At 42.3% G+C, this 20,778-nt stretch overlaps 2 protein-coding genes across 3 annotated transcripts; one reads left to right on the top strand and one right to left on the bottom strand.

Moving 5' to 3' along the window:
- The first annotated feature begins 322 nt into the window (after positions 1 to 322).
- pde7a (phosphodiesterase 7A) lies at positions 323 to 17,001 on the top strand. Of its 2 annotated transcripts, XM_079575867.1 has the most exons (12): positions 323 to 1,504; positions 10,054 to 10,114; positions 13,066 to 13,155; positions 13,637 to 13,797; positions 13,897 to 13,960; positions 14,073 to 14,269; positions 14,351 to 14,482; positions 14,564 to 14,655; positions 14,740 to 14,884; positions 14,966 to 15,062; positions 15,144 to 15,224; positions 15,297 to 17,001. In XM_079575867.1, the coding sequence occupies exons 1-12, from the start codon at positions 1,367 to 1,369 to the stop codon at positions 15,542 to 15,544; spliced, it is 1,506 nt and encodes a 501-aa protein (XP_079431993.1). In that variant the 5' UTR covers positions 323 to 1,366; the 3' UTR covers positions 15,545 to 17,001. The 2 variants fall into 2 exon arrangements, with proteins under 2 accessions (XP_079431993.1, XP_079431992.1); XM_079575866.1 differs by having other exon boundaries at positions 13,069 to 13,155; positions 15,144 to 15,436.
- A 410-nt stretch (positions 17,002 to 17,411) lies between these two features.
- mtfr1 (mitochondrial fission regulator 1) lies at positions 17,412 to 20,444 on the bottom strand. The gene is made up of 8 exons (XM_079576554.1): positions 20,295 to 20,444; positions 20,018 to 20,115; positions 19,841 to 19,939; positions 19,144 to 19,274; positions 18,849 to 19,075; positions 18,327 to 18,582; positions 18,035 to 18,215; positions 17,412 to 17,957 (listed from the first exon to the last, which is right to left on the bottom strand). Exons 2-8 carry the CDS (start codon positions 20,051 to 20,053, stop codon positions 17,910 to 17,912), a joined length of 978 nt encoding a protein of 325 aa, XP_079432680.1. The 5' UTR covers positions 20,054 to 20,115; positions 20,295 to 20,444; the 3' UTR covers positions 17,412 to 17,909.
- Between the last annotated feature and the right edge of the window lie 334 nt (positions 20,445 to 20,778).

Consider the following 20,778-nt stretch of genomic DNA (forward strand, 5'->3'; position numbering starts at 1 on the left):
TCGCAGCCTGTAAAGCCTGTATTTCCAACTGTAGTGAGACTGAGCTCCCAAGTAGTATGACTCATGAGAGGAAGGTAATCACAGGCAATGATGTGGACCGCTCGCTGCAGGGCAAGCCCCGTTGTGAGGAATACCCTTGAGAAAGTCCACGCCGTCTGCAAACGACTGCTCATATAGGTCTTGGGATCGCCCCGGCGGCACGGCCAATCGCGGGGCCCGTTGTAAACATCGTCGGGGCCTCTCCCCAATCACAGACAGGGTTGCAGCTGCAGCTTGGGCGCGATTGGCCGCTTTTTCCACAAGGGCGTTATTTGCTTTGCTTCAACAGCACCGTCTCTGGCAGGTGATGATGTGTTTGCTTTAAAACCCATAGAGTAGGCAGATGTTAAGCGCGATAGCCGGGTAGTTTTAGGGGTGTGCGTGCGTAATTTAGTTCAGCGTTTTTTTTTGCCATTTTAGGTTACGCGCGCCCCCGTGGTTTTTATTTCTGTCCGGAAGGCGGCGGGGTTGCATTGCAGCGAGCGCAATGAACGTCGGGGTTCCCCTCTCTTCTTCTTCTTTCTCTACCCCCCTCTCTCTATCTCTCTCTCTCTGAGCCAGACACTTGGGGGGGCTTTAACTACCCCCTTCACCATCGCCATGCAGCTGCCGAAAAAGACGGAGAAGCCCTTCGCGTTGATGCCGTTTCGCCGCCGGGTGTGAGTCCTTCTCTTTTTTTTTTCTCCCCGAGATCGGTCGGTCGTGTCGCTTGGTCACATCCTGGAGGAGCAGCAGCCATCGCTTCTTCATCTGCCCGCCTGCCCCGGTGCACATACAGTATGATATGTTGATATTATTTTTTGGGAAAGTGGTCGTGCCTTTTGTTTTTGTCTCGGGAGGTGCGATATGCGGATCTACAAGCGCCTCGAATGAACGGACTGGGTTTTTCTTTTCCTTTCCTTTTTTTTTTTTTTTGATGCTGCTGCCCTGAAATAAAATGAGGAAGCGTTTCTTTAGGGACCTCGAAAATGACAACAAGGTCTCGCCGTTGTTCGTGGGCCCCGGATTTGAGTGAAATGAGAAGGAAAGGGGCTAATGCAGCAGCAGCAGCAGCATGATCTTTTCCCTCACAGAACGATACCAAAGGTGGGGGTAGCAGTAGACGAGACGCGACATCAATGAAGGCGATCGGGACAAGTTTTGAGTCGCTTATCATGAACACAAACACTCTGAGCAGATCGTGTTATTGAAAGGATTTTTTGAAACACTCTTCTTTATTATTATCAGCAATTCTGCGCTACGTTTGTTTTGTTTTGCTGTCACCAGGCGCTTTCCCCATTTTTTATTTTATTTTTTAACCATTTTTGACTCAGACTCTGACTATTCAATGGAAGTATGTTATCAGCTGCCGGTTTTGCCTCTGGACAGGCCGGTTCCCAAGCATGTCCTCAGCCGGAGGGGAGCCATAAGTTTCAGCTCAAGCTCTTCTCTCTTCGGGGCTCCTGATCCGAGACAACTGTCACAGGTATAATCCCTTCCCCTACTTTTGATCATTCACGTATTAAACAGCAGTGTACTGTGCCCGCTCATTCTTTCTTTTTTTTGTTGTCAAAAACATGAGTAATCCACAGGAATCTTGCAGGTGGTTGTTGGATATCTAAGCCTCAACACACTGTGCACATTCACTCATTTACACATGCACACAACATTTTCTTATCTGTCACAGCACACACACACATGCACACACACACAATCTTGTACTGCTGTCTTAGTGGGGACACTCTTAGACACAATGTATTACCCAGACCCTAACTCTGAACCCTAAACCCCTAACCTTAATCCTAACCCTAACCCTAATCTCAACCTAATTCTAACCATAACCCTAAAACCACATCTTGACCCTCAAACAGTCCTTCAAATGTATTATTTTCTTTTGTTGACCTTTATTTAACCAGGAAAGTCCCACTGAGATTAAGAATCTCTTTTTCAGGGAAGTCCTGGTCCCAGAAGGGAACCTGTTGTACATGTTTTTAGTGGTAGGGGAAACCGGAGTGCCCGGAGGAAACCTACGCAGACACAGGGAGAACGTGCAAACTCCACACAGAGAGACCCCGTCTAGGTGGGAATCGAACCCGGGACCTTCTAACTAACCAAAATGTCCTCACTTTCTAAAAATGTCCTCACTCTGTTAAATACTCAAACTGGTCCTCACAATGTCATGATTACAAGAACACACACACGCACACACACACACTGCATTTGTGTGGTGTTTAGTCAAGATAAAGCCCCCATGGTTTGGCCAGTACCAGCACTGTAGGAGGATACCACAAGAATTAGTTTTGACTTTTGGCTAGAAGTGACCACCTCAGCGACAAGTTCTGAGATGTGGTGGGACAGATTTGAGAGATTAAAACTTAGAAATGAGTTGGTACTAATGAAAAGCTTTGAAAATGTTAATCTGAACAGGTGGGATGGGGGACAGCGGCCGAAAGGGCTGTGCTGTACAATCAAAATTGCAATTTAAATGGTTGCAATTAACATGGTAAACTGCAATTGTTTAGGAGGTACAATGTCCTACACATACAACAAAATATGCCATTAAACAAACAGCTTACAATGTTCAGACATCCACAAACCTGCTCTGAAATGAAATGGAGGGACTGTTTATATTTTTTGTGTCTTCTCTCAAATGTTAAAGCCTCTGAATGTGTTTGAGATATACACTGTGAACTGAATTGTGATGAAAACAAACAAACAAACATAAATCGTAAATCTAATTGCAATACAAGTAAAATTGCAACAACTGTGCAGCCCTACAGTGCACCCAAAAGAGGAGTACTGTGAGCCACAATGATCAACTACAGTGCACTAGTGTGTGTTATGCATGTTTTCATGTCTAGACACATCAACAGAAGAAACATAAATCATTGTTGGAAAAGTGTAGCTGGTAAGTTTGTTTTTAAGTTTTTTGAGTAAATAGAAAAGGTAGCAGCATTCATCAAACAATGTCTCTGATGCAGGGTTCTGTGGTAGCTTTTCACTGACTTTTGGTCACTTTCCCTGCAAGGCGAATATGAGTTTTATTAAGTAATGTGAACAAGTTAATCAACACATGTCGGCTCTTCAATTATTAAGCCGTTGAGGTGTAAGTTAATACTTGATTGTGGCTTGACTCCAGCACTGGATTGCAGCGGCACTGTTTGTCATGTCCTCACCTGATAAAATGCAAAGCTTTCGGCCCCCATCTGTTTCATGTTGTTTTCAATAGGCCGTTCATTAGCACTTTGTTTAGGGCATTGCTCCACATAGCCATCCATGTGTGTCCACTTTGAACCTCTCGGACAGCACAGGCCGCCAATGTATAGTGGTCTCAATGCGGTAATTCAGCAGCTTTCTCATTATTTGAATTGCTTGTTGTTGCACTTTGAATTCACTGCTGCAATGACTTCTGTCCAGTGTTTGAACCTTTCACCAACTTCCTTGTCCGGAGGCCAAGTTTAAGTAGCACATTACCGCGCAGAGACGATTGCATGGCAAATATAAGCCTTCTTTGTCCTAATTCAAGACACTAGACATCTTTCATAAACTCCTGCGCTTCCCTCTCAACAGGTTTTTGTTTCATCACATAAGAGATCATTTCTGTTTTGCAAGTGGGAGGTGTGCTCCATTGTTCTTGTTTGGCAATAGATTTGACCAGAACTGAATACAGTGTGAGCTGGAACCACACTTTCTGTACGGCACAGTATAAGATGAGAATGATGTGAGAATAAAATCGTCGGAGGAAGAGGCATTTGTCCTTAGTGGCTCTAGTGTTTTGCGTGTGGTTCCTCTTCTAGCCTGTTGTTGGTGGAAGTAAAGCTGGACCTTGTTGCAGAAAGAGGCAGTTAGGCATGTGCATGGGCTCTGTGGGCAGTGGTTTGGCTTCAGACCAAACTCACAGATGGCCAAAGTCTCAGTCTCTTTTCTTTCACTGACTATCTTGTTCCGCTTGCTCACTTTCCTTTCCCCCCCTACCCTGCCTCACAAATGGAGACATTTCCCCTGGTAAACAGAGGATGAAAGAGTGGAGTTGAGCACACAACAGGCTCTAAGAAGAATATGTCACAATGAAGTTAAGAATTCCTATGATTAGGTGTAAATATGCAGTGAGAGAGGCGTAGAAATGACATTAATCAGTGGGCACATTACAAAGCAGCTTTTGTTTTAGGTAGGAGAGCATGTTGGTGGCGTGTTGTTGATCCATTATTTTCAGTTCCCGCCAGTTCTGATGCTAATGTTGATGCTTATCCAGGCATTGGCTGACTTGCAATACATTTTTATTAACCTGACTCCCAAGTAAGGCTTCATGCGCATTAGCCAGACAAGAAATAACTCCTCAGCCCTGAAGCCAGCTCTCTATAGTGGGCCCCATCCATATACAGTAAGTTGGATAATTGCACATAGTTGTTTGACACAGATGATCTACTCCTGCGCGGCTACAGGTATTTGTATATTTGGTGTAGATTTAAAATACTTTGGTGCCTGAATCAATGCATTATTATTATTTAGGTAGAGATAATGTTTGTATGGGATTCTTTTGAGCAGCACTGGAACATTCGCACAATAACACTTGTCAAAATGAAGATGTGCTTTGCTTTTCCATTCACATGAAGGTACCATTGTATGAGCATTGTATTTCAGTTGGTTGAGATAACCACCTTTATGGTTGACTGGTCATGTATTGCTGCTATAGTGTCTTTGTTTTAAACACGTCATCCTCGCGTTTTGTGTGCCTGAGGCAGTTTGTGGAAAGGGTATTTCAAAGTTTAACGCATTACTCTTCTGTTGTCATGCTGAAATATTGTTTTTTTTTATTGTTTTTGTTTTGTGAAGTTTGAGTAATTTAAACTTTGAAAAAATCAATTTGAGACATGTAATCTAGAAAAGTTGCAAAGTATTGATTGAAAAACTGCTCATTCTAAAACGAGATGTTTGTCTGAGTCCAGTGACAGTCGGCCAGTCGCCCAGATCAGTCTTTGTGATGTTTGGCTCCAAGTGAAGGTGACAGGCTTTGTGCGCAAGAAGGGCACATATCTGTGTGTCTCGTCCACTGTATGAATGATAAGGGCAGCTCCACAGTGCTTTTCTCTGAGGGAGTTAACTGTTGATTTTAACTGAAGCGATAAGGTTTTTTTGTTGTGCTCAGTGCCATCGCATTGACGTAGTTTCAGGATGTGGTAAGAATGCTAAAGGAGCCGTTCAGACTCTGAGCCTGGTGTTTCACAATCTCTTACAAAAACATTAACCCTTGTTCTGCCAAAGTTTGACTTTCTTGTTGTGGTTCATATTTGTTATTTATACACAGAAATGTAACCGTATGTGTCCTGCCTCATTTAGACACACAATATTTCCCCACTGAGCTCTGCTTCTTCGTGAGGGGCCCCAGTCACATGACCAATGTGTTATTGTGCTGCAGTGTTGAGTGCAATCGGCCGTGAGAATATGGATGTATACAGTAAGTGGACCAGCAGTGGATACAATAGTATTATGTGGCAAAGTTAGTATGAAAGACCAATACAGTAGCACACGTGTTAGTTGTGTGTACAGGTGTGTCCGTCAAATCCAGGTTTTGTATTCTCTTTCTGAATAAGGAGACGACACAAGCCTTGGAGTTATCTTTGAAATTAATGAAATTCTTGAGTCGTGTGGACGGCCAGTGAGAAAATGAAACAAGTGCCTCCCTTCCCCCACTTCTAACTGCTCTTGTTTAATAGAGCTTTGCTTAAAGCACATTTATACAAGGCCCCTGAAAGCACTCTGTATAAAAGAACCTTTAAATCACTTTATGACACTTCAGCTGCCAGTAAAAACATTAGTTGCAGATGCTGTTCTCTTTGGTGTCAACATTGCCTTGTCTCACAGCAGCAGCTCTTCCATTCAGCCGAGCCCTCTCCTCAAAGCCGCTCATACTCCTAAAGTTAGCGCAGCTGGAGTGTGTCAGAGTGGGCTCTGTACATATAAACCACTCTTCCATCTGGTCGGCCTCATCCTGAGCTTTGCACATGCACGCACCCCTGCTCCACCTGTGTGCAGCCCTGACGTTACTGGAATGTCCCGAAACATCCAGTTGAGAGCTAGAAGCGGTCATAACTCAGCAGCAACTATTCAGTTTATGCATCTGTGCTGCTGAGTCACAGAAACATGTTTGGATTATGTGTAACTATTCTGACAGTTTGTAGGAACAACACATGCTTCCTCATTTGTACATTTAAGCTGAGACAAAATCAGATGACACAATACAGTTTATTGAACAGGTTTAAGAGCAGTCACATCTTACTGCAGTGTTTGACTTAGCCTGTGGGCTGTACAGCTTTGCTAAACAAAAACACCGGCCCAAAATACGTAAAGCTGTTTCTTTGACAATTTCACAAAGACCGCACATTCAAAGCAGATTTGTTTTTCAGCCATGCGACTTCCTCAAATGTTGTTAGCAGTAAAAATGGCCTAATTTGACTCTCGCGGAGACATCGCATAACCCTTGACCTCAGAAACCTGAGTTTGGTGACCTCCTCCAGAGCCTGCAGCAGAGATAAGGCACAGGGCCGTATGTAAACGAGCTTAGGTGGAACTGCAGGGAGCACAATGGATGGACTGTTGTACAAGCAGTTGTAAAAGACTAAACGACACTGAAATTTGGCTTGTTCTCAGGCTGCGGCAAACAAATACCACTCAGGTGCAGCTTCAGGTGAATCTCCATCAAAACACGTTCTCGTGTGTTCATAAAATTGTGATGTTTGTTTTAGATTTGTTTTTGGAAGCTTTCTGAAAAAGAAGATCTCCTTAACAGTATTTGAGAGTAGATTAGAAACTGTGTTGAACTTGTGACCTACATGTTACAATTTTTCTGGCATAAATGGTCTGGATCCTTTTGTTGAGCCACACCTGTCTACTGTACTGAAATGGCAGGGTCTTTTGCATGTATGGAATAGCACAGGAAATGTCCACATTAAATCTAATTCATTGTGTAGATTTTAAATGAGATGGGTCAAGGGATGAAAGCCATGTGTGTATGGATGCACTATTAAACTAGGTCAGGGCTATCACAACTGTTCTGGGTAAGAGCTGGAGGAAATGGTTTATATTTGATTAAAGACATTGAAGTTGCTGCTGTCTGATTTCTAAGAAGAGGCAGCTGTACAGCCTCCATTTGTCTCTGCCCTATGCAAAAGCTTGTAAACACTGCTGCCCGAGGAGTCATTTAAATAGATGAAAATTTGTGATAAAAAGGATCGAAATCTAAAACAGAAGTTTATGTCCTCAACTTGGCCTTTTGGTTTGTTTCCTCCCTTATTACCAAACCTCACTCCCTATATGTGCCATGAGCCATTGGGGCTGCACTGTGTACTGTGGATTGAATTATCAAGTGCTGCTCTAGTACATGGTAACAGACAATGTGAATATTGTTATCAACACACATTGGAGTATTTGTCTTGCTTCATTCTCTGGTATTGGTCTGGGCGTTTGAAGGACGCTCCCGTGTTGTTCAGCAACATCTGATATAGTTAGCCTCGCTCTGCCATTTGTTCCTTCAGCCGCACACATGGGAGTAGACACCAGTGTCCACTTAAGAGCCAAGAGTCCTTCTAAAGTGCGTGTTGGCTGTAAGCTCGGTCTTAAAGATTTGTTTGGGAAGAGTTGGCCGTACTGCTGGTCAACCGTCCATTTCCAGCTTAGGGCTACCAGCAGTATGCACTTGTCATTAATGTTCCCATCGATCCAAACACCCCCAGTGTCACATGCACACACACAATGTATAACACTCTCGCCAACCACCAGTGCTGTGTGTAAACAGAGAGGCCTGTTGACACTAAAATACAGCTTTGCAGATTACCCACCCGGAGTCAAACTGTTTGCTAGCCGGTAAAATATTAGCTTTGAATTGGCTGCTGTCATGATCTTGGAAAAGAAACGGTGTGAAGTGTGTGTGGACTCTAAACTAATCCTTTACATATGAAGTAATGGGGCTGAAAGCTTGTACTGGTGTTTGTGTTTGTGATGGTTCACAGCTGTTATTAGCTCCTGGATACAGAGCTTCAGCAGCACTAGTGTTATCATCCCGAAACAAACATGCACACACACACAAAAACAATCACGAAATTGTGCTAAAATATTTTACAGGGCAACGCTGTATTGATCAAATAATTAAAAAATCCCACGTCTGTTGACTCTGTATTACTCTTTATTTGGACAAGTTGTTTGTGGTATAACATTAGTGTACTTGACTTAATGAAGCTTTGCTAGAATAAAGTCTTCACCAGTGGCCAACTCTTCATGAGGGATGCAATAAGCCAATCACAATCTTTGCAATAATTTAGACCTTTTAATGCCACAGAAACTCACTCTGAAGCTTTAAAATGACTTAGAAAGTACTTAAGTATTAAAACACCCAACAATAAACCTGAAACACAACTTATTTTGTGTGAAAAGTACTGTATTACTTTAGAAAAATGGGGGGAAAATAAGGTGCTGAGTGCTATAAAACTTGCTAAATGCACTTGAAACCATTTGAAATATTGTCCTTTTGACCGAGAGTACAAGGAGTGCTGCCAAATTCGTCTTTATCAGATAGTGACCTGGAATTTTTCTGCATGACTTGATGGCCTTCAAATATGTTTCAGGATGTGGCCCTTGATCAAAAAGATTCATCGGTGTGTGCTATTATTGTGCTTTAGTGTCACTTTTTTCTTTCCCCATTACACGGCCCTAAACATATTTTGACTGATCAGTTTTATTTCTATGGCTTACAGTATAACTATTTGTCGGCCCCCCCAAAATGCAAGTATTACCTTATTCGACTTATTATCCAACTAAAATGTGAGTGTCCATCGACTGGGAGTCCCCTGATTCACCCCTAATCTCACAGTCAGCCAGTCTGAGAGCATGGTCAAGCTCCCCTATAAGTCATCCCGCAGCCTTGTGGACAGTCATGCGGCCCGTCAGTGGAATGGGAAACCCGAACTGAGGGTAGCCCCAGTGGACACAGTGGAGACTTGTCCTGGATGGGGGCCAGGATTTCTGAAGTGCACGGAGAGGTGAGCCAACGCTGCAGTGTAGCTCAAAGCAGCAGCGTGTGCACTTGGGGGGCCTGCTCGCACATGCCCCGCCACAGTCTCTTTTAATAAACAACAGCGCTTGATGACAGCTGGCTCCTACTCAGGTGCACCGTTAATGACGCCATAGACATAAAAAATTTAAAGACGTGTTTGAAAGTTCACAGTATCATGTTGTGCACCTAATAACGATTGAAGCGGCGTAATGTCAGGGCTTTTAATAAAGTTTTTGAATTAAAAAATGAAAGAAATATTGCAAATGGGTGTAACAAGTTGCACCTTTTTTCCCGCATAAACAAGTTCCTTTTTATTATGATGAGCCGTGGTTCACTGTAATCAAGTTTGTTCTTGTAAAGAGGGTCCTATTTTAAATATAACTCCCCATAATTCATCGTGTCATTTGATATGATCTTTAGTCTGTTCCCAAGGTTGATCCAAGTGTAGGCTTACCTCTTCAACCAATCTGTCTTCATGAACGCAAAGTAATAAATGCTCCGTGAGGCCTGCACTGCACTCCTAAAATAGTAGTTTATTTCAAGTTCCTTAATTTAGTACTTCAATAACAAGTCTGTTATGTTCCACGCCGCTTACTTTTTATCATCGCAAACACATTATTGAATTATGAGCAAAATACTTACTCATAAAAGTTCTCGTCAGATCTGTGATAGGTTTCTATTTGTGGGATGGTGTATGACTGCATGTCAGTAGGCCTGTGAGCGTCTGGAGTGTAGATAAGGCATGTGTTTCTCACATGACTGATAGCAGCGGTGCGAGTGCCATATCGGGCTGATGATATGGAGCTAGAACACGTTTTATCAGTTCAACAGTTTGTGTGCGTTCTCAAAGCGTTGACTAAAACACGCTGTAGCACAACACTGAGTCATGATCAGAGTCATTTTCATCATGCTTAGGATCATCTGCAGGAACACAACCATGTCGTTTTGAAATAGCATTTTCACGTATTGTTTTTGTTTCTTCTGAACAGAGGCGAGGGGCCATTTCCTATGACAGCTCAGACCAGACAGCCCTGTACATTCGTATGCTAGGTAAGTATTTTACTAATGGTTAGTACTGTACTTTCGCTGACTGGCTTCGCGCACCTCCCAACCCAAACAGGCACAACTGGGTGTGAATACAGACACGAAGTTGAATATTTGTCAAATCGTTGCGTCATCATGTTATTGGTGACTTACTGATTCTAGACAGTGATTATTCCCAGACAGACATTTCCCTCTGTGTTTTCAAAAGAAATATTCAAAAGGAAAATCTACAAATTCAATGAAAGATTCAAAAGACTTTGTTGTCAAATGTTGGTCAATTATATTTGTCACTAGGCTGTTGACCCCACAACAATGACCGTAATAACATTATAAATGTCACCTGCCTCGATCTACATTAAAGTGACTCTATAACTTTAAATGTTTTACAAATGTGAAAGATTGCTTATAATTGAGCGCCTTGCCCTGCAATTTTACGTAATACATGTTATTTGAATATTAATATTTTTTCCAAAGTCCCTCCCTTTTTCTGATCCCAAACACTAATCAGAATCCCCAGTGCCATCGCTTTAACCAATGGGACAAGCTTTCCTGTAAACCGGAACCGAAGAGGGAGGGAGCTTTATGGTTTCTGTTTCACTCTCTCCTCACTTTAGGAGCTGGGAGTGGTTTCTAGTGGCTTTCAGGTCTCCTCATTTAGCAATCTTAGAGACTATCACTTTAAACATTATAGGGCCCTGTGAAGTTATGATGTCTGCTGCAATTCAGCATTATGTCATATACAGTGTGTTTTCACATTCACGTTGACCAATTAAACTGATGAATTATCATTGTTGTGCATTGTGTTGTGGGTCTATGTTGTAGATAGGGCTGGGTACCGTTCCGGACACCGATACTTTAACAATACTTGGTTTTCGGTACCAACACCGGAATGCTACTTTAAAAAAATTTTTTTTTATACCTGTACTAAAATATTTGTCATGCAGAACCAAAACCAGAACAATAATGTAGTCTTTTACTCCACAAAAGACTGTTTGTTTTAAATGTGTATCATTTATTTGAGATAAAACAAAGTAACTTCCTTCAGTGCTGTCCCTAGACCCAACAAGCACTTGGTCTCTAAAGACATAACATTTTTTTTTTTCTCAATACCATTAGTACTAGGGCTGAACGATTTGGACAAAATTTCATATCTCTATCGATACGATATGATATAACTATGGGTTAGGTGAAAACCAAGCATTTTTCAGAAAAATAAAAACATAATAATAAAGAGTGCAGTTTTATTGATGAAAATCTATATTGTTTATATCTTGCTTTTTTCAATTTTAATGTTTTCAATGTCTCGATATCGATACAATACCGATATATCTTTCAGCCCTAAGTAGTACCTAATTTTTTTCTCTCAATACCATACTGGTATTGTTAAACGGTACCCAGTCCTACTTGCAGACCCATTTTGCGTTGTAAAAGGCTCTTTGCTTTGCCAGACATCAATGATGGAGTCTGACAGAGCTGGCCTGCTTTTTTTCAATATAATTGTCAGTGCTCTGTGTTTGAATCAGTTTACCATACACTGTGTTTGTTTAGTTATATTTGAACAAGACCTAGTACCATATGGCTACAAATAAGTGTTTTGCCACTTTTTTGCAGCCACATGACTGCGGCTATGAAATTCTGTTCTCTAGAATTGTATTGAATAAGTATCGTCTACACAGAATTCTGATGCACCAGCAGCATAAAGCATCTGTCTCCATTTTTTATTAAATTGTGGTGGAGAGGCACGCTAAAGCGGACTAGTGCTCACTGGCGTTTAGTCTGCCAAGTAAATGCTGATTTGCGCTCAGATAGCTGGAGTCAAAGCTTTCGCCACATCAGTTATAATGACATGACCTACATCCACCCGAGAGCATCAGCACTAATGCACCACGGGGAAACATGGACCCATTGACTCTCAGTCTAATCACACAGGCACGCGAGGCCTCGGCACATGCAGCTGCAGATGGTATATAGGTTACAACTATCGGGCACGCGACTATGACCACTGAGCATGCTGGATCTCTCTCGTCGAACGACAAAACACTTGCGGCACATTGAAATAATGCAAACCCATTGGCCTGAAATGATGGTAATACTTAGTTTTTGATATTTTGATAGGGGCTTGTGTAGTATTCAAACAGCTGTTTGCAAGTAAGTAATGCACTGGTCGAGGGGACATACCTGTGTGACTGCTCTGATTTCAAATCTAATACACATTCAACACAACTAAAGCCCTGCTGAAAAATAGACCATTGCACTGTTGACAACTTGGTAAAATATTTCCACATGAAGTCTTGCTGTGTAGAAAATTGCCTGAAAAACACGCATTTTACTGCATCAGTGTCATAGCTCACTCTGCTCTCGCTGCTGACTGCAGCCGCCGACTCCAGTCCAGAGCTCCAGCCTGTCCCTGTTCCTTTGCCTGACTACTAAACAGCCATAGAAGACTCTAGATCACTCAATGCCTATCAGTACTAATCTAGAGCAGACCGTTCTGACATGGCATTGCATGCTCAGCTGTTTGATCGACTCGTCTGTCCGTTTGAATTTTCTCTTCTGGTATGTGGGAGTGTGTGACTGTGTGTAGCTGCATTTGTATATCATACAGCAGGGCTGGGTCAAATAGTTTTTACAAATCTTTATTTGCCCGTTTCTACTCCCCCCAAAAAGTGGGCTAAAATATAGGTTTTATTGGTTTTGCTCTGAATGACACCAACAGAGTCTCAGATAGAGCATAAAATGTTTTGAAAAAGTGTCCTTCAGTTTTTAAATGTCACGTGGGTTGTTTAATGATGTGATTTACTAAGTAACTGTCATTATCCTGTGGTAAAGCAAGTGGCACATAAGCAGCACAAGCTACAGTGAAGTCTTAAGGTTTATCTGTAAACACTACTTGGCCTAGCACAGCTTACACTGAAAACAGCATGGCTTTAGAGGGAATAAGTGCTGATTTCTTCTAGGAGATGTGAGAGTCAGAAGTCAGGTTGGATTTGAACCGGAACGAAGGAGCTCCCACCCATACCTGTGCATCGACTTCCGAACTCTTCACAGTAAGTATGAACAATGGCCCCCCCATCAGCTTGTTTTTAACAAATAGGATTTTCAAACAGGACGCTTTGTCCGGGTTTGTGCACTGCTTTCTCACATGATGATAAAGATCAAAAGTGTCCTTACATAAATCTTGTCTAAAAGCCATTTCATTACCTCATTAACTACCCACAAAGTCTATGTGTGTGTGGACATTCTGACCAAAAGTGGCCCAAACTCAACCAGTGTTTCCAGACGATAGCCACAGTTTCTCCAGACCCAGTGCTTCTGTGTGTGTTTGCTGTGTGATCCAGACCAAAGGCTTGTGAGTGGGCGGCTGTGTCAGCAGACACTGTTTGTATATCGCGGAGTTGGTGTCAGATCCCCTCCTGCCTGTGTGATCCAAATGACTCTGTGAGCCCCATGAGCCTGTGGCACAGCACAGAATTCCCGACAGGCTTTTCATAAGCGTTATTAATAAAGATCTGCATTGTTTCACTGCAGCTCGCTTGGGATGTGGCTCCACAGCGGCCTCCGCTCCAGAGCACAGAGTCCACAGACTGCTGAGTTTCCAGAGATACCTGCACTCGTCCCGAGTGCTCCGGGGGATCCCCCAGCAGATGCCTCTACACATCCTTGATGAAGACTACACTGGACAGGCCAGAGTATGACATCTCCTTAAATCCACAAAACACAAGCTACTACTAACTAACTACAACTAATCCTGGTATTCATTATGTTTCTGTTTTGCTTTCTTCTCGCAGTGCATGCTGGATAAAGTTGGAAACTGGAACTTTGATATTTTTCTATTTGATAGACTGACAAATGGTAAGTAAATCTGAAATAAATTAAAATACTGTTAGTGCTATGATCTTTTTGCTCCGACATAAAAGCTTTGCATCAGATATGCCTATATTTAACTCAAGTGCATTGTCTCCAGGAAACAGCCTGATCACCCTGACCTTCCACCTCCTGAACCAGTATGGTCTGGTGGAGCTTTTTCAGCTGGACATGGTCAAACTTTGGAGGTTTCTGGTCATGGTGCAAGAGGATTACCACAGTGACAACCCCTACCACAACGCTGTCCATGCTGCAGATGTCACACAGGCCATGTACTGCTACCTGAGAGAGCCCAAGGTCCAACTCTCCCCTGAACTCAATATATGCGGCAGATCAGTTTCAACGCATGTCTTACCTGTCTTTGACTTTTCACTGCAGCTCGCAAAGTCTCTGACTTCGTACGACATCATACTGGGGCTGCTTGCAGCTGCCACTCATGACCTGGACCATCCTGGGGTCAACCAGCCGTTTCTTATTAAGACAGACCACTATTTAGCTTCTCTCTACAGGGTAAGAAACGACACATTCTCTTTGTTGAGGTTTTAAGGAAGCACTGTCTAAAACGTGACTTTTATTTGTATGGCTGTGTAGAATACCTCTGTTCTTGAAAATCATCACTGGAAATCTGCTGTGGGCTTGCTCAGAGAGACGGGGCTGTTTTCACATCTGCCTCCTGAAAAAAGGTCTGTATAGAGACGATAATGACAGAAATGTTTTAAACACCAATCTATTGAACTGTGTGATTTCTTTGTCTTTGTGGACTTCAGCCTGGGTTTGGAGCGGGAGTTGGGCTCTTTGATATTGGCCACTGACATCAGTCAACAGAATGAGTACTTGTCCCGGTTCCGCCTCCATCTGGACCAGCAAAGTCTGTGTTTGAGCAATGCAAGCCATCGACACTTCATCCTGCAGGTCAGATATAACGTCATTTATTTAATACATCACTCATTAAGTGTACATACAATGCTAACAGCCTCCTCTCGCCTCTCCCAGATGGCACTCAAATGTGCAGACATCTGTAACCCCTGCAGGCCGTGGGAGCTAAGCAAACAATGGAGTGAGAAAGTGACAGAAGAGTTCTTCCAGCAAGGTTTGTTGTGGAAAAATTATACTTTAATTATGGTATACTTTTATGGATTTATATTAACATGGAGTTTTTTGTTTGCTGCAGGTGACATCGAAAAGAAACACAATCTTGAAGTCAGTCCACTTTGCAATCGAGAGACAAATAGTGTTGGAAATATTCAAATAGGCAAGTACACAGTTGTTTAGTGTTTATGTTCAGCTCATATGCAGTTTAAACTGTCAATATTCTCCTCCCCAGGCTTCATGACATATGTGGCAGAGCCGCTTTTCGCAGAGTGGGCACGTTTCTCTGACACCCGTCTGTCCCAAACCATGCTGGGCCACATGGGGCTAAACAAGGCCAGCTGGGGCGGCCTGTTGCAGGAACAAACGTCTGCCTCTGAGGAGGCTGAGCTTCCCACACCTGTCCCAAAAGATGGGGACAGTACAGGAACGACAGAAGGAACCAGCTCCAAAGAAATACCTCAGGGAAGCAGCCAATCCTGACGTTCCTCTTTGACCTCAGCCTCTGTGGGCAGGTGGGACAGCCCACCTGATCCCAACTGCTTTTTTATGTTTTGTTGCTTTGCTTCCCATTGATAAAACCACTGATTTATTTAATTTATTTAATTTTTAATTCCTCTTTATGGCATATAGCAATACATAGATACCTCATTTGGCTACTGCTGTATTTTCTTTTATTTGCTTTCCTTTATTTATTTGTTCACTGTAGTTTGGCATTACCGACTGAACACACCACTTTGGTGGGTGGACTTAAGGGGAAAGCAGTATATGAACACGACCACACTTTGGGGTGTTTTGAAGTGCCATTTGGAAACAAACATTTGAAGAATGACTTGCATTGACACAGTAAACTGGAGTATTCACGCCGAGACCCTCCTAAGACTAAGCGTAATGCCATATTGCGTTTGTATTGAAGATTCTTCCTCATGTAAAAACTTTTAAAATGTGACGAGCCCAGTCCTTTTGCTGCCTCTACAAAGACTGTTTACGCATCTCCTCTGTTCTTTCCCTTGAACTGAAATCAGTCAAGTAGGCTCCATGGTTTGCCTTCGAAGCACAGATGTGAAGAACCACTTGTTTGAACTGTCATCTCACTGTTTAAGCCATGAGCAGATCTTTGTCAAACACACCAGATGCCATAAGTTACTTCATCACCTGCGCTACTGTTTTTGCACTCCACATCATGACAGCACTGGTTGAGCAGCCTGATTTTCTTCATCTCTTTAAGGTATTGAAAGTAGTCCACACTGGAGTGTCTTAATATGTTGAAGTGTTGGTTTATGTTGGGGAAGCATCCCTCCCACACTAGACATGAGTTACTCACTGCATATGCATCTCACCAGGAACACCACTCCACGCAACTCGACTCCTCAGGGTTTTGCCAGTCTCTTATCTAGAGGAGGAGGGGTGACTGCGAGCGGAAGGCGAGGTAGTTTCTCTCCTTGATTGGGATCTAGTGAACGAGACTTTTCCTTCTCTGCAGAATGTCTCTCACAGCCACATGCAACCTAATGGACTGCTCGATGATGCCTTATAACTATGCACAAACTATGCTAAGTGACCAAACCAACTCTTGTTCCCATTAAGTGCATGGTGTGCTTGTCTCTGAATGCACTGTCCACTCCCTTTGCCTTTTTGTTGTAAGGAACAACCACCGCTTTTTTTTGCTTTTTTTTTACCGAAACAAAAATGGTCAAGTGACTTTGAACATTCCATTTCTTTGATTTTGTCCTCGGATTCTGTACAGTGGCACAAGTTGCGTTTGTGTTGGGACATTTTAAAAACATAACAGGTGCTTTTCTTACTTTGGCTGATTTGTATTTTGCTGTAAGTGCTGTAAGACTGTTGATAAAACTGTTTACAATTTGTTGCGACAGCCATTTTTGGGATGACTTGTATGTCGAGCCAGATTTTGTAAAGGCTTTTGCTGTATTGACCTTTTTGATACATGCCTGTTGCAGTTAAAGTTTGAACAATAAAACCTGTTGACAAATGTTTGGCCTCCACTACAACTCTTGAGGTTAAGCGGGTGATAAGGACATTTGTAGCGTGTTAAACTTTGACATTTTACTTGCACCAGTAACCAAAAGGCTCACCTTAGAGCCGTCAGTGGCTTTTGTTTTAGATTTACTCTACTGTACAATCATTTACACTGGGCTGGTGTAATACCGTATAGCCATTCACTGGTCAGTAAAGTCACACTAAGCCTAAATATGTGGACATATAAAGCAATTCAGTGCTTCAGATACTGAGATTTAACATTGTATAAAATTTGTTCATTGCCTTGAAATCCAGTCTTCCTGCTCCATTTGCAAACACTTGGGGAATAAGATTTTCACAATGACCGGAATGTCTTTGGTTTTAATTTTGGTCAAAACATTGGCAGAAATATGAACTGGCATAAACTAAATACAAGTACTTAAACATTACATTAAAATGAATGACAAAAACATCATTAGTGTTAACTACAACAAAATTGCCACAGCATAAATAAATGACTAATCATAAATTAAACACACATTAAAACAAAATACAGTAGCTCCCTTTCTTCTGTGATAGAAGAAGTAGTTGGCCAAACATAGCCCATTGAAACAAAGTTGCAAAATTGAGTTGGCAATGTGCAGCCGTCTAAGGTAATAAAACAATAAACCGGAACACTGTACTGTCACTGCACTTTCACTTTGTGTCCATGTCAGTCTTTGTCACAACATAAAAAGCTAGTAAAGTGCAAAGACTAAGATGACTGATGGTTGAGGCAGGCCAGGTCTATGTCAACAAGACTTTTGTTTTTGTCCATAAAAACAGATTTCCAAAAAGGCCTTTTGCCAGAGAAGCTGAGCTCTCCTGCTCAGAGTAGCTTCCTCTTTCCCGTTTGCTTCAACATGTGCTGACCAAACTGTAAAAATATAAACACAACTAGATTAACAAATAATATTAGGTACCACCATGATAGATCAAGGCTAAGTATGTTACCAAAGGGGCTGCTGGTTTACAATTTTCTTCTGAAAAGGGAAGCTTGAAATCTTCCTTATCCTCTTGTTCACTGTCGTTTCGGTACCGATGAGCAAACTTTCTCTTAAGGGCCTCAGCAATGAGAGTCGCAGCATCTGCTGGTTCACTGGCCTTTGTTTTAACATCAGCTTCCCCTTCCCGACTGTGAAGTATAAAAGCATGAATATCTTTTGTGAGAATTCAAATGAATACAATTTGAGAGACGTAAAAATATGTAATATATATAACCTTGTCAAAGAAAGTAGAAACCTACTTTTTGACAGAGCGCAGCTTAACTTTGCCCATGTCTTTCAGGATGTCGAGCATGTTAGGGATTTCTGCTGGCTTAGGCTCTAAAACTGTCTGGCTGTCTGTCTTTTTCCCTTTGCGCTCCTTAATCAAGTCAATGGCTGAAAATGTCCGCTGGAGGCTTGGAGGAGGAGGAGGGGGAGGTGGTGGTGGAGGAGGAGGAGGGGGAGGCAGAGTACCACAAGGTGCAGGGGGTGGGGGAGGTGCCCCTGTAGCAGCAGCTGCTGGAAAAGAAAGGAAAAGTAAAGATAAAGGTTTTAGCTGCTATTTAAGACTATAAGACTATACTACCATCTAGTGGCGAAAAAGGCCCTGCATATTCGACATGACCTTTCACTTTTTCCAAAGGCACTTCACAAGTGCATCCCATTTCTATTTATTTACATGCAATAATGTTATACTTATTTATATATTTTCCAGTTATCTAAGCATACAATATGGGCCTAATCCAAAGGCAAAGATGGGCGTACGTGAAAAACGTAAATACCTGGTTGTGTTGTCTTTTCCTGTGCCAAAACTATCTGTGCGATCTGTGCTCTAAGTTTGGCCAGCTCAGTCTCAAGTGCACTGATCTTCTGTATGGCCTCATCATTTACTACCGTTGGACCTTGGGGGTCCGGAGGTTCCTGGTTCAGACTCGGGAGTGACCTTCGTCTGGTTAGTCTGTGCTGAGGTTGGTGAGCTCTGAACACAAGTCCAGCTGGAGGTCCAGACCTTCAGATGCACAATGAGAGTAACATTTAACGAGAAATCGTATCGTCTCTTTTTCTTTTCTTTTTTACCTTGGTCCATCAACGTAGTCTTCATCCTCATCATCTCTGTCAATCCAGCCGACGTCGGCCAGTGATGCCACAAGACCAGGCTGTCTCTTTGCAGCGAACAGGATGCCTGCATCCTCAGTGTATGGATAAAGCTACCAAAAAAAAATGTTAACACAAGGTTTAAGTAAGAGACTTGAGCGTAAATAACACAATCCTTTGATGACTTGCTACAGGTCACCAGTCAAAGGAAATAAATAAACTGAAACCAGAGCTAAGGACTGTTCGTTAAGGAAAAATGTTGAGCAAGATCATTGGTACGTCAGTAGTCTGTAATCAGGTGTAGGTTGTTGGAGTTTACTCAGCACCTTATGCAGTCAGACTGCATTCCTCATGACAGAGGAGACGCGCAGATGGACAAAAAGGTATTTTTGATCAAAACAAGGTCATAGGATTTAGTCCGTTATTGCAACACTGCATTTGTTTACCGTACCCAAAAAAACCTGAAAGACACGAGTGTGTGTTACATTTCCTTCATGTACTAAAAAAATAAACCAATGCTCGCTGTTATTATACATAGCACCGAGTGTAAGACATGGTTCAAAAGTAGTTAGTTGCAATAATATTATAATAATAAGTCCATATTCTTGGAGTAGAACTTAGGACAGGCATATGTGAATGTTCTGTAAAGAAAAAGCGGTAAAGAGAATGCTATACATACCTGAAAATGGACTCTGGGACTGGGCTGGAGAGGTAGGCTGGACGCTATTCTCCTCACTATACTTCTGGAGGACCCATAAGGCTTAGCTGATCCAAATGCCTGCAGGAGAAAAAAGTTAAACTTTCATCTGACTCTAATCCCAAACTCTGAGTGTATTCACAAGAGAATGACACTCACCAGATCCATATCAACCCGCGCATTGTTTTTACTCATTTCTCTCAGTTTTTACATGTCCACATGGCCCAAGCCCGAGGGCCAACTCAGAAACAGGTCATCTGAAGAAACAGGCGACAATTCGTGCTTTTAGGGTAAATATAAGGAAACACAAGGGTAAATCTGACATTGTTTACACATTCTTTCTGTTACGTGACAGCTAACTACACATGCGTTTAGCAGACGTTAGCAACTGTACATGTTTGTAAATAGGGTAGAAAATAAGAAAGAGCATATTTACCCTGGAAAAGTGATATTTATGTATGTGCTTTCGCTGTTTGGTGAGAAATGTTTACTTTAGCGACTTTAAGTGAACTTTGCAGGTGACAAGGCTAAATGTTGCTAACGCTCAGTAGCTTCTGTCGTCTTTTTCTCCCAACTTGAGCCGTTTACCGGAGTAATCTACTGGGGACAAGAAATTATGGAAAGTTAACACTGCCAACTTACAAATACACAAACATCCAGATAAGAAACACAGGACTTTAGGAGCTTTATGAACATACACAACCATAAACTTACCGAAGGCGTTACTTTCAAGAAACTTTTCACTTTTTCCACCTTGTGAACCCGACAGGAAAAAAAACTCGTAGGAGGCTTGGGAGAATATATTTTTGAACCAATGGCAGTCCGAGTTTGACCCTCGCCGTACTGCAAACTGACAGAAAAAGTAACCAATTGCAAATAAAAATGGTCATACAGGCTAAACACTGATTCGATTGTGTGTG

The sequence above is a fragment of the Gobius niger genome, assembly GCF_951799975.1.
Source record: "Gobius niger genome assembly, chromosome: 18".
In the NCBI taxonomy this organism is placed as follows: domain Eukaryota; kingdom Metazoa; phylum Chordata; class Actinopteri; order Gobiiformes; family Gobiidae; genus Gobius; species Gobius niger.

What these genes read in the sequence shown, in the direction of transcription:
- mtfr1 (XM_079576554.1), bottom strand. Translation starts at nt 20,053, where the DNA reads ATGAGTAAAAACAATGCGCGGGTTGATATGGATCTG. An exon ending in CGCGGGTTGATATGGATCTG is followed by an intron (nt 19,940 to 20,017) that starts GTGAGTGTCATT and finishes TTTCTCCTGCAG; the next exon opens with GCATTTGGATCAGCTAAGCC. An exon ending in GACTACGTTGATGGACCAAG is followed by an intron (nt 19,076 to 19,143) that starts GTAAAAAAGAAA and finishes GTGCATCTGAAG; the next exon opens with GTCTGGACCTCCAGCTGGAC.
- pde7a (XM_079575867.1), top strand. Translation starts at nt 1,367, where the DNA reads ATGGAAGTATGTTATCAGCTGCCGGTTTTGCCTCTGGACAGGCCGGTT. An exon ending in ATTTAGCTTCTCTCTACAGG is followed by an intron (nt 14,483 to 14,563) that starts GTAAGAAACGAC and finishes ATGGCTGTGTAG; the next exon opens with AATACCTCTGTTCTTGAAAA. An exon ending in ATCGACACTTCATCCTGCAG is followed by an intron (nt 14,885 to 14,965) that starts GTCAGATATAAC and finishes CGCCTCTCCCAG; the next exon opens with ATGGCACTCAAATGTGCAGA.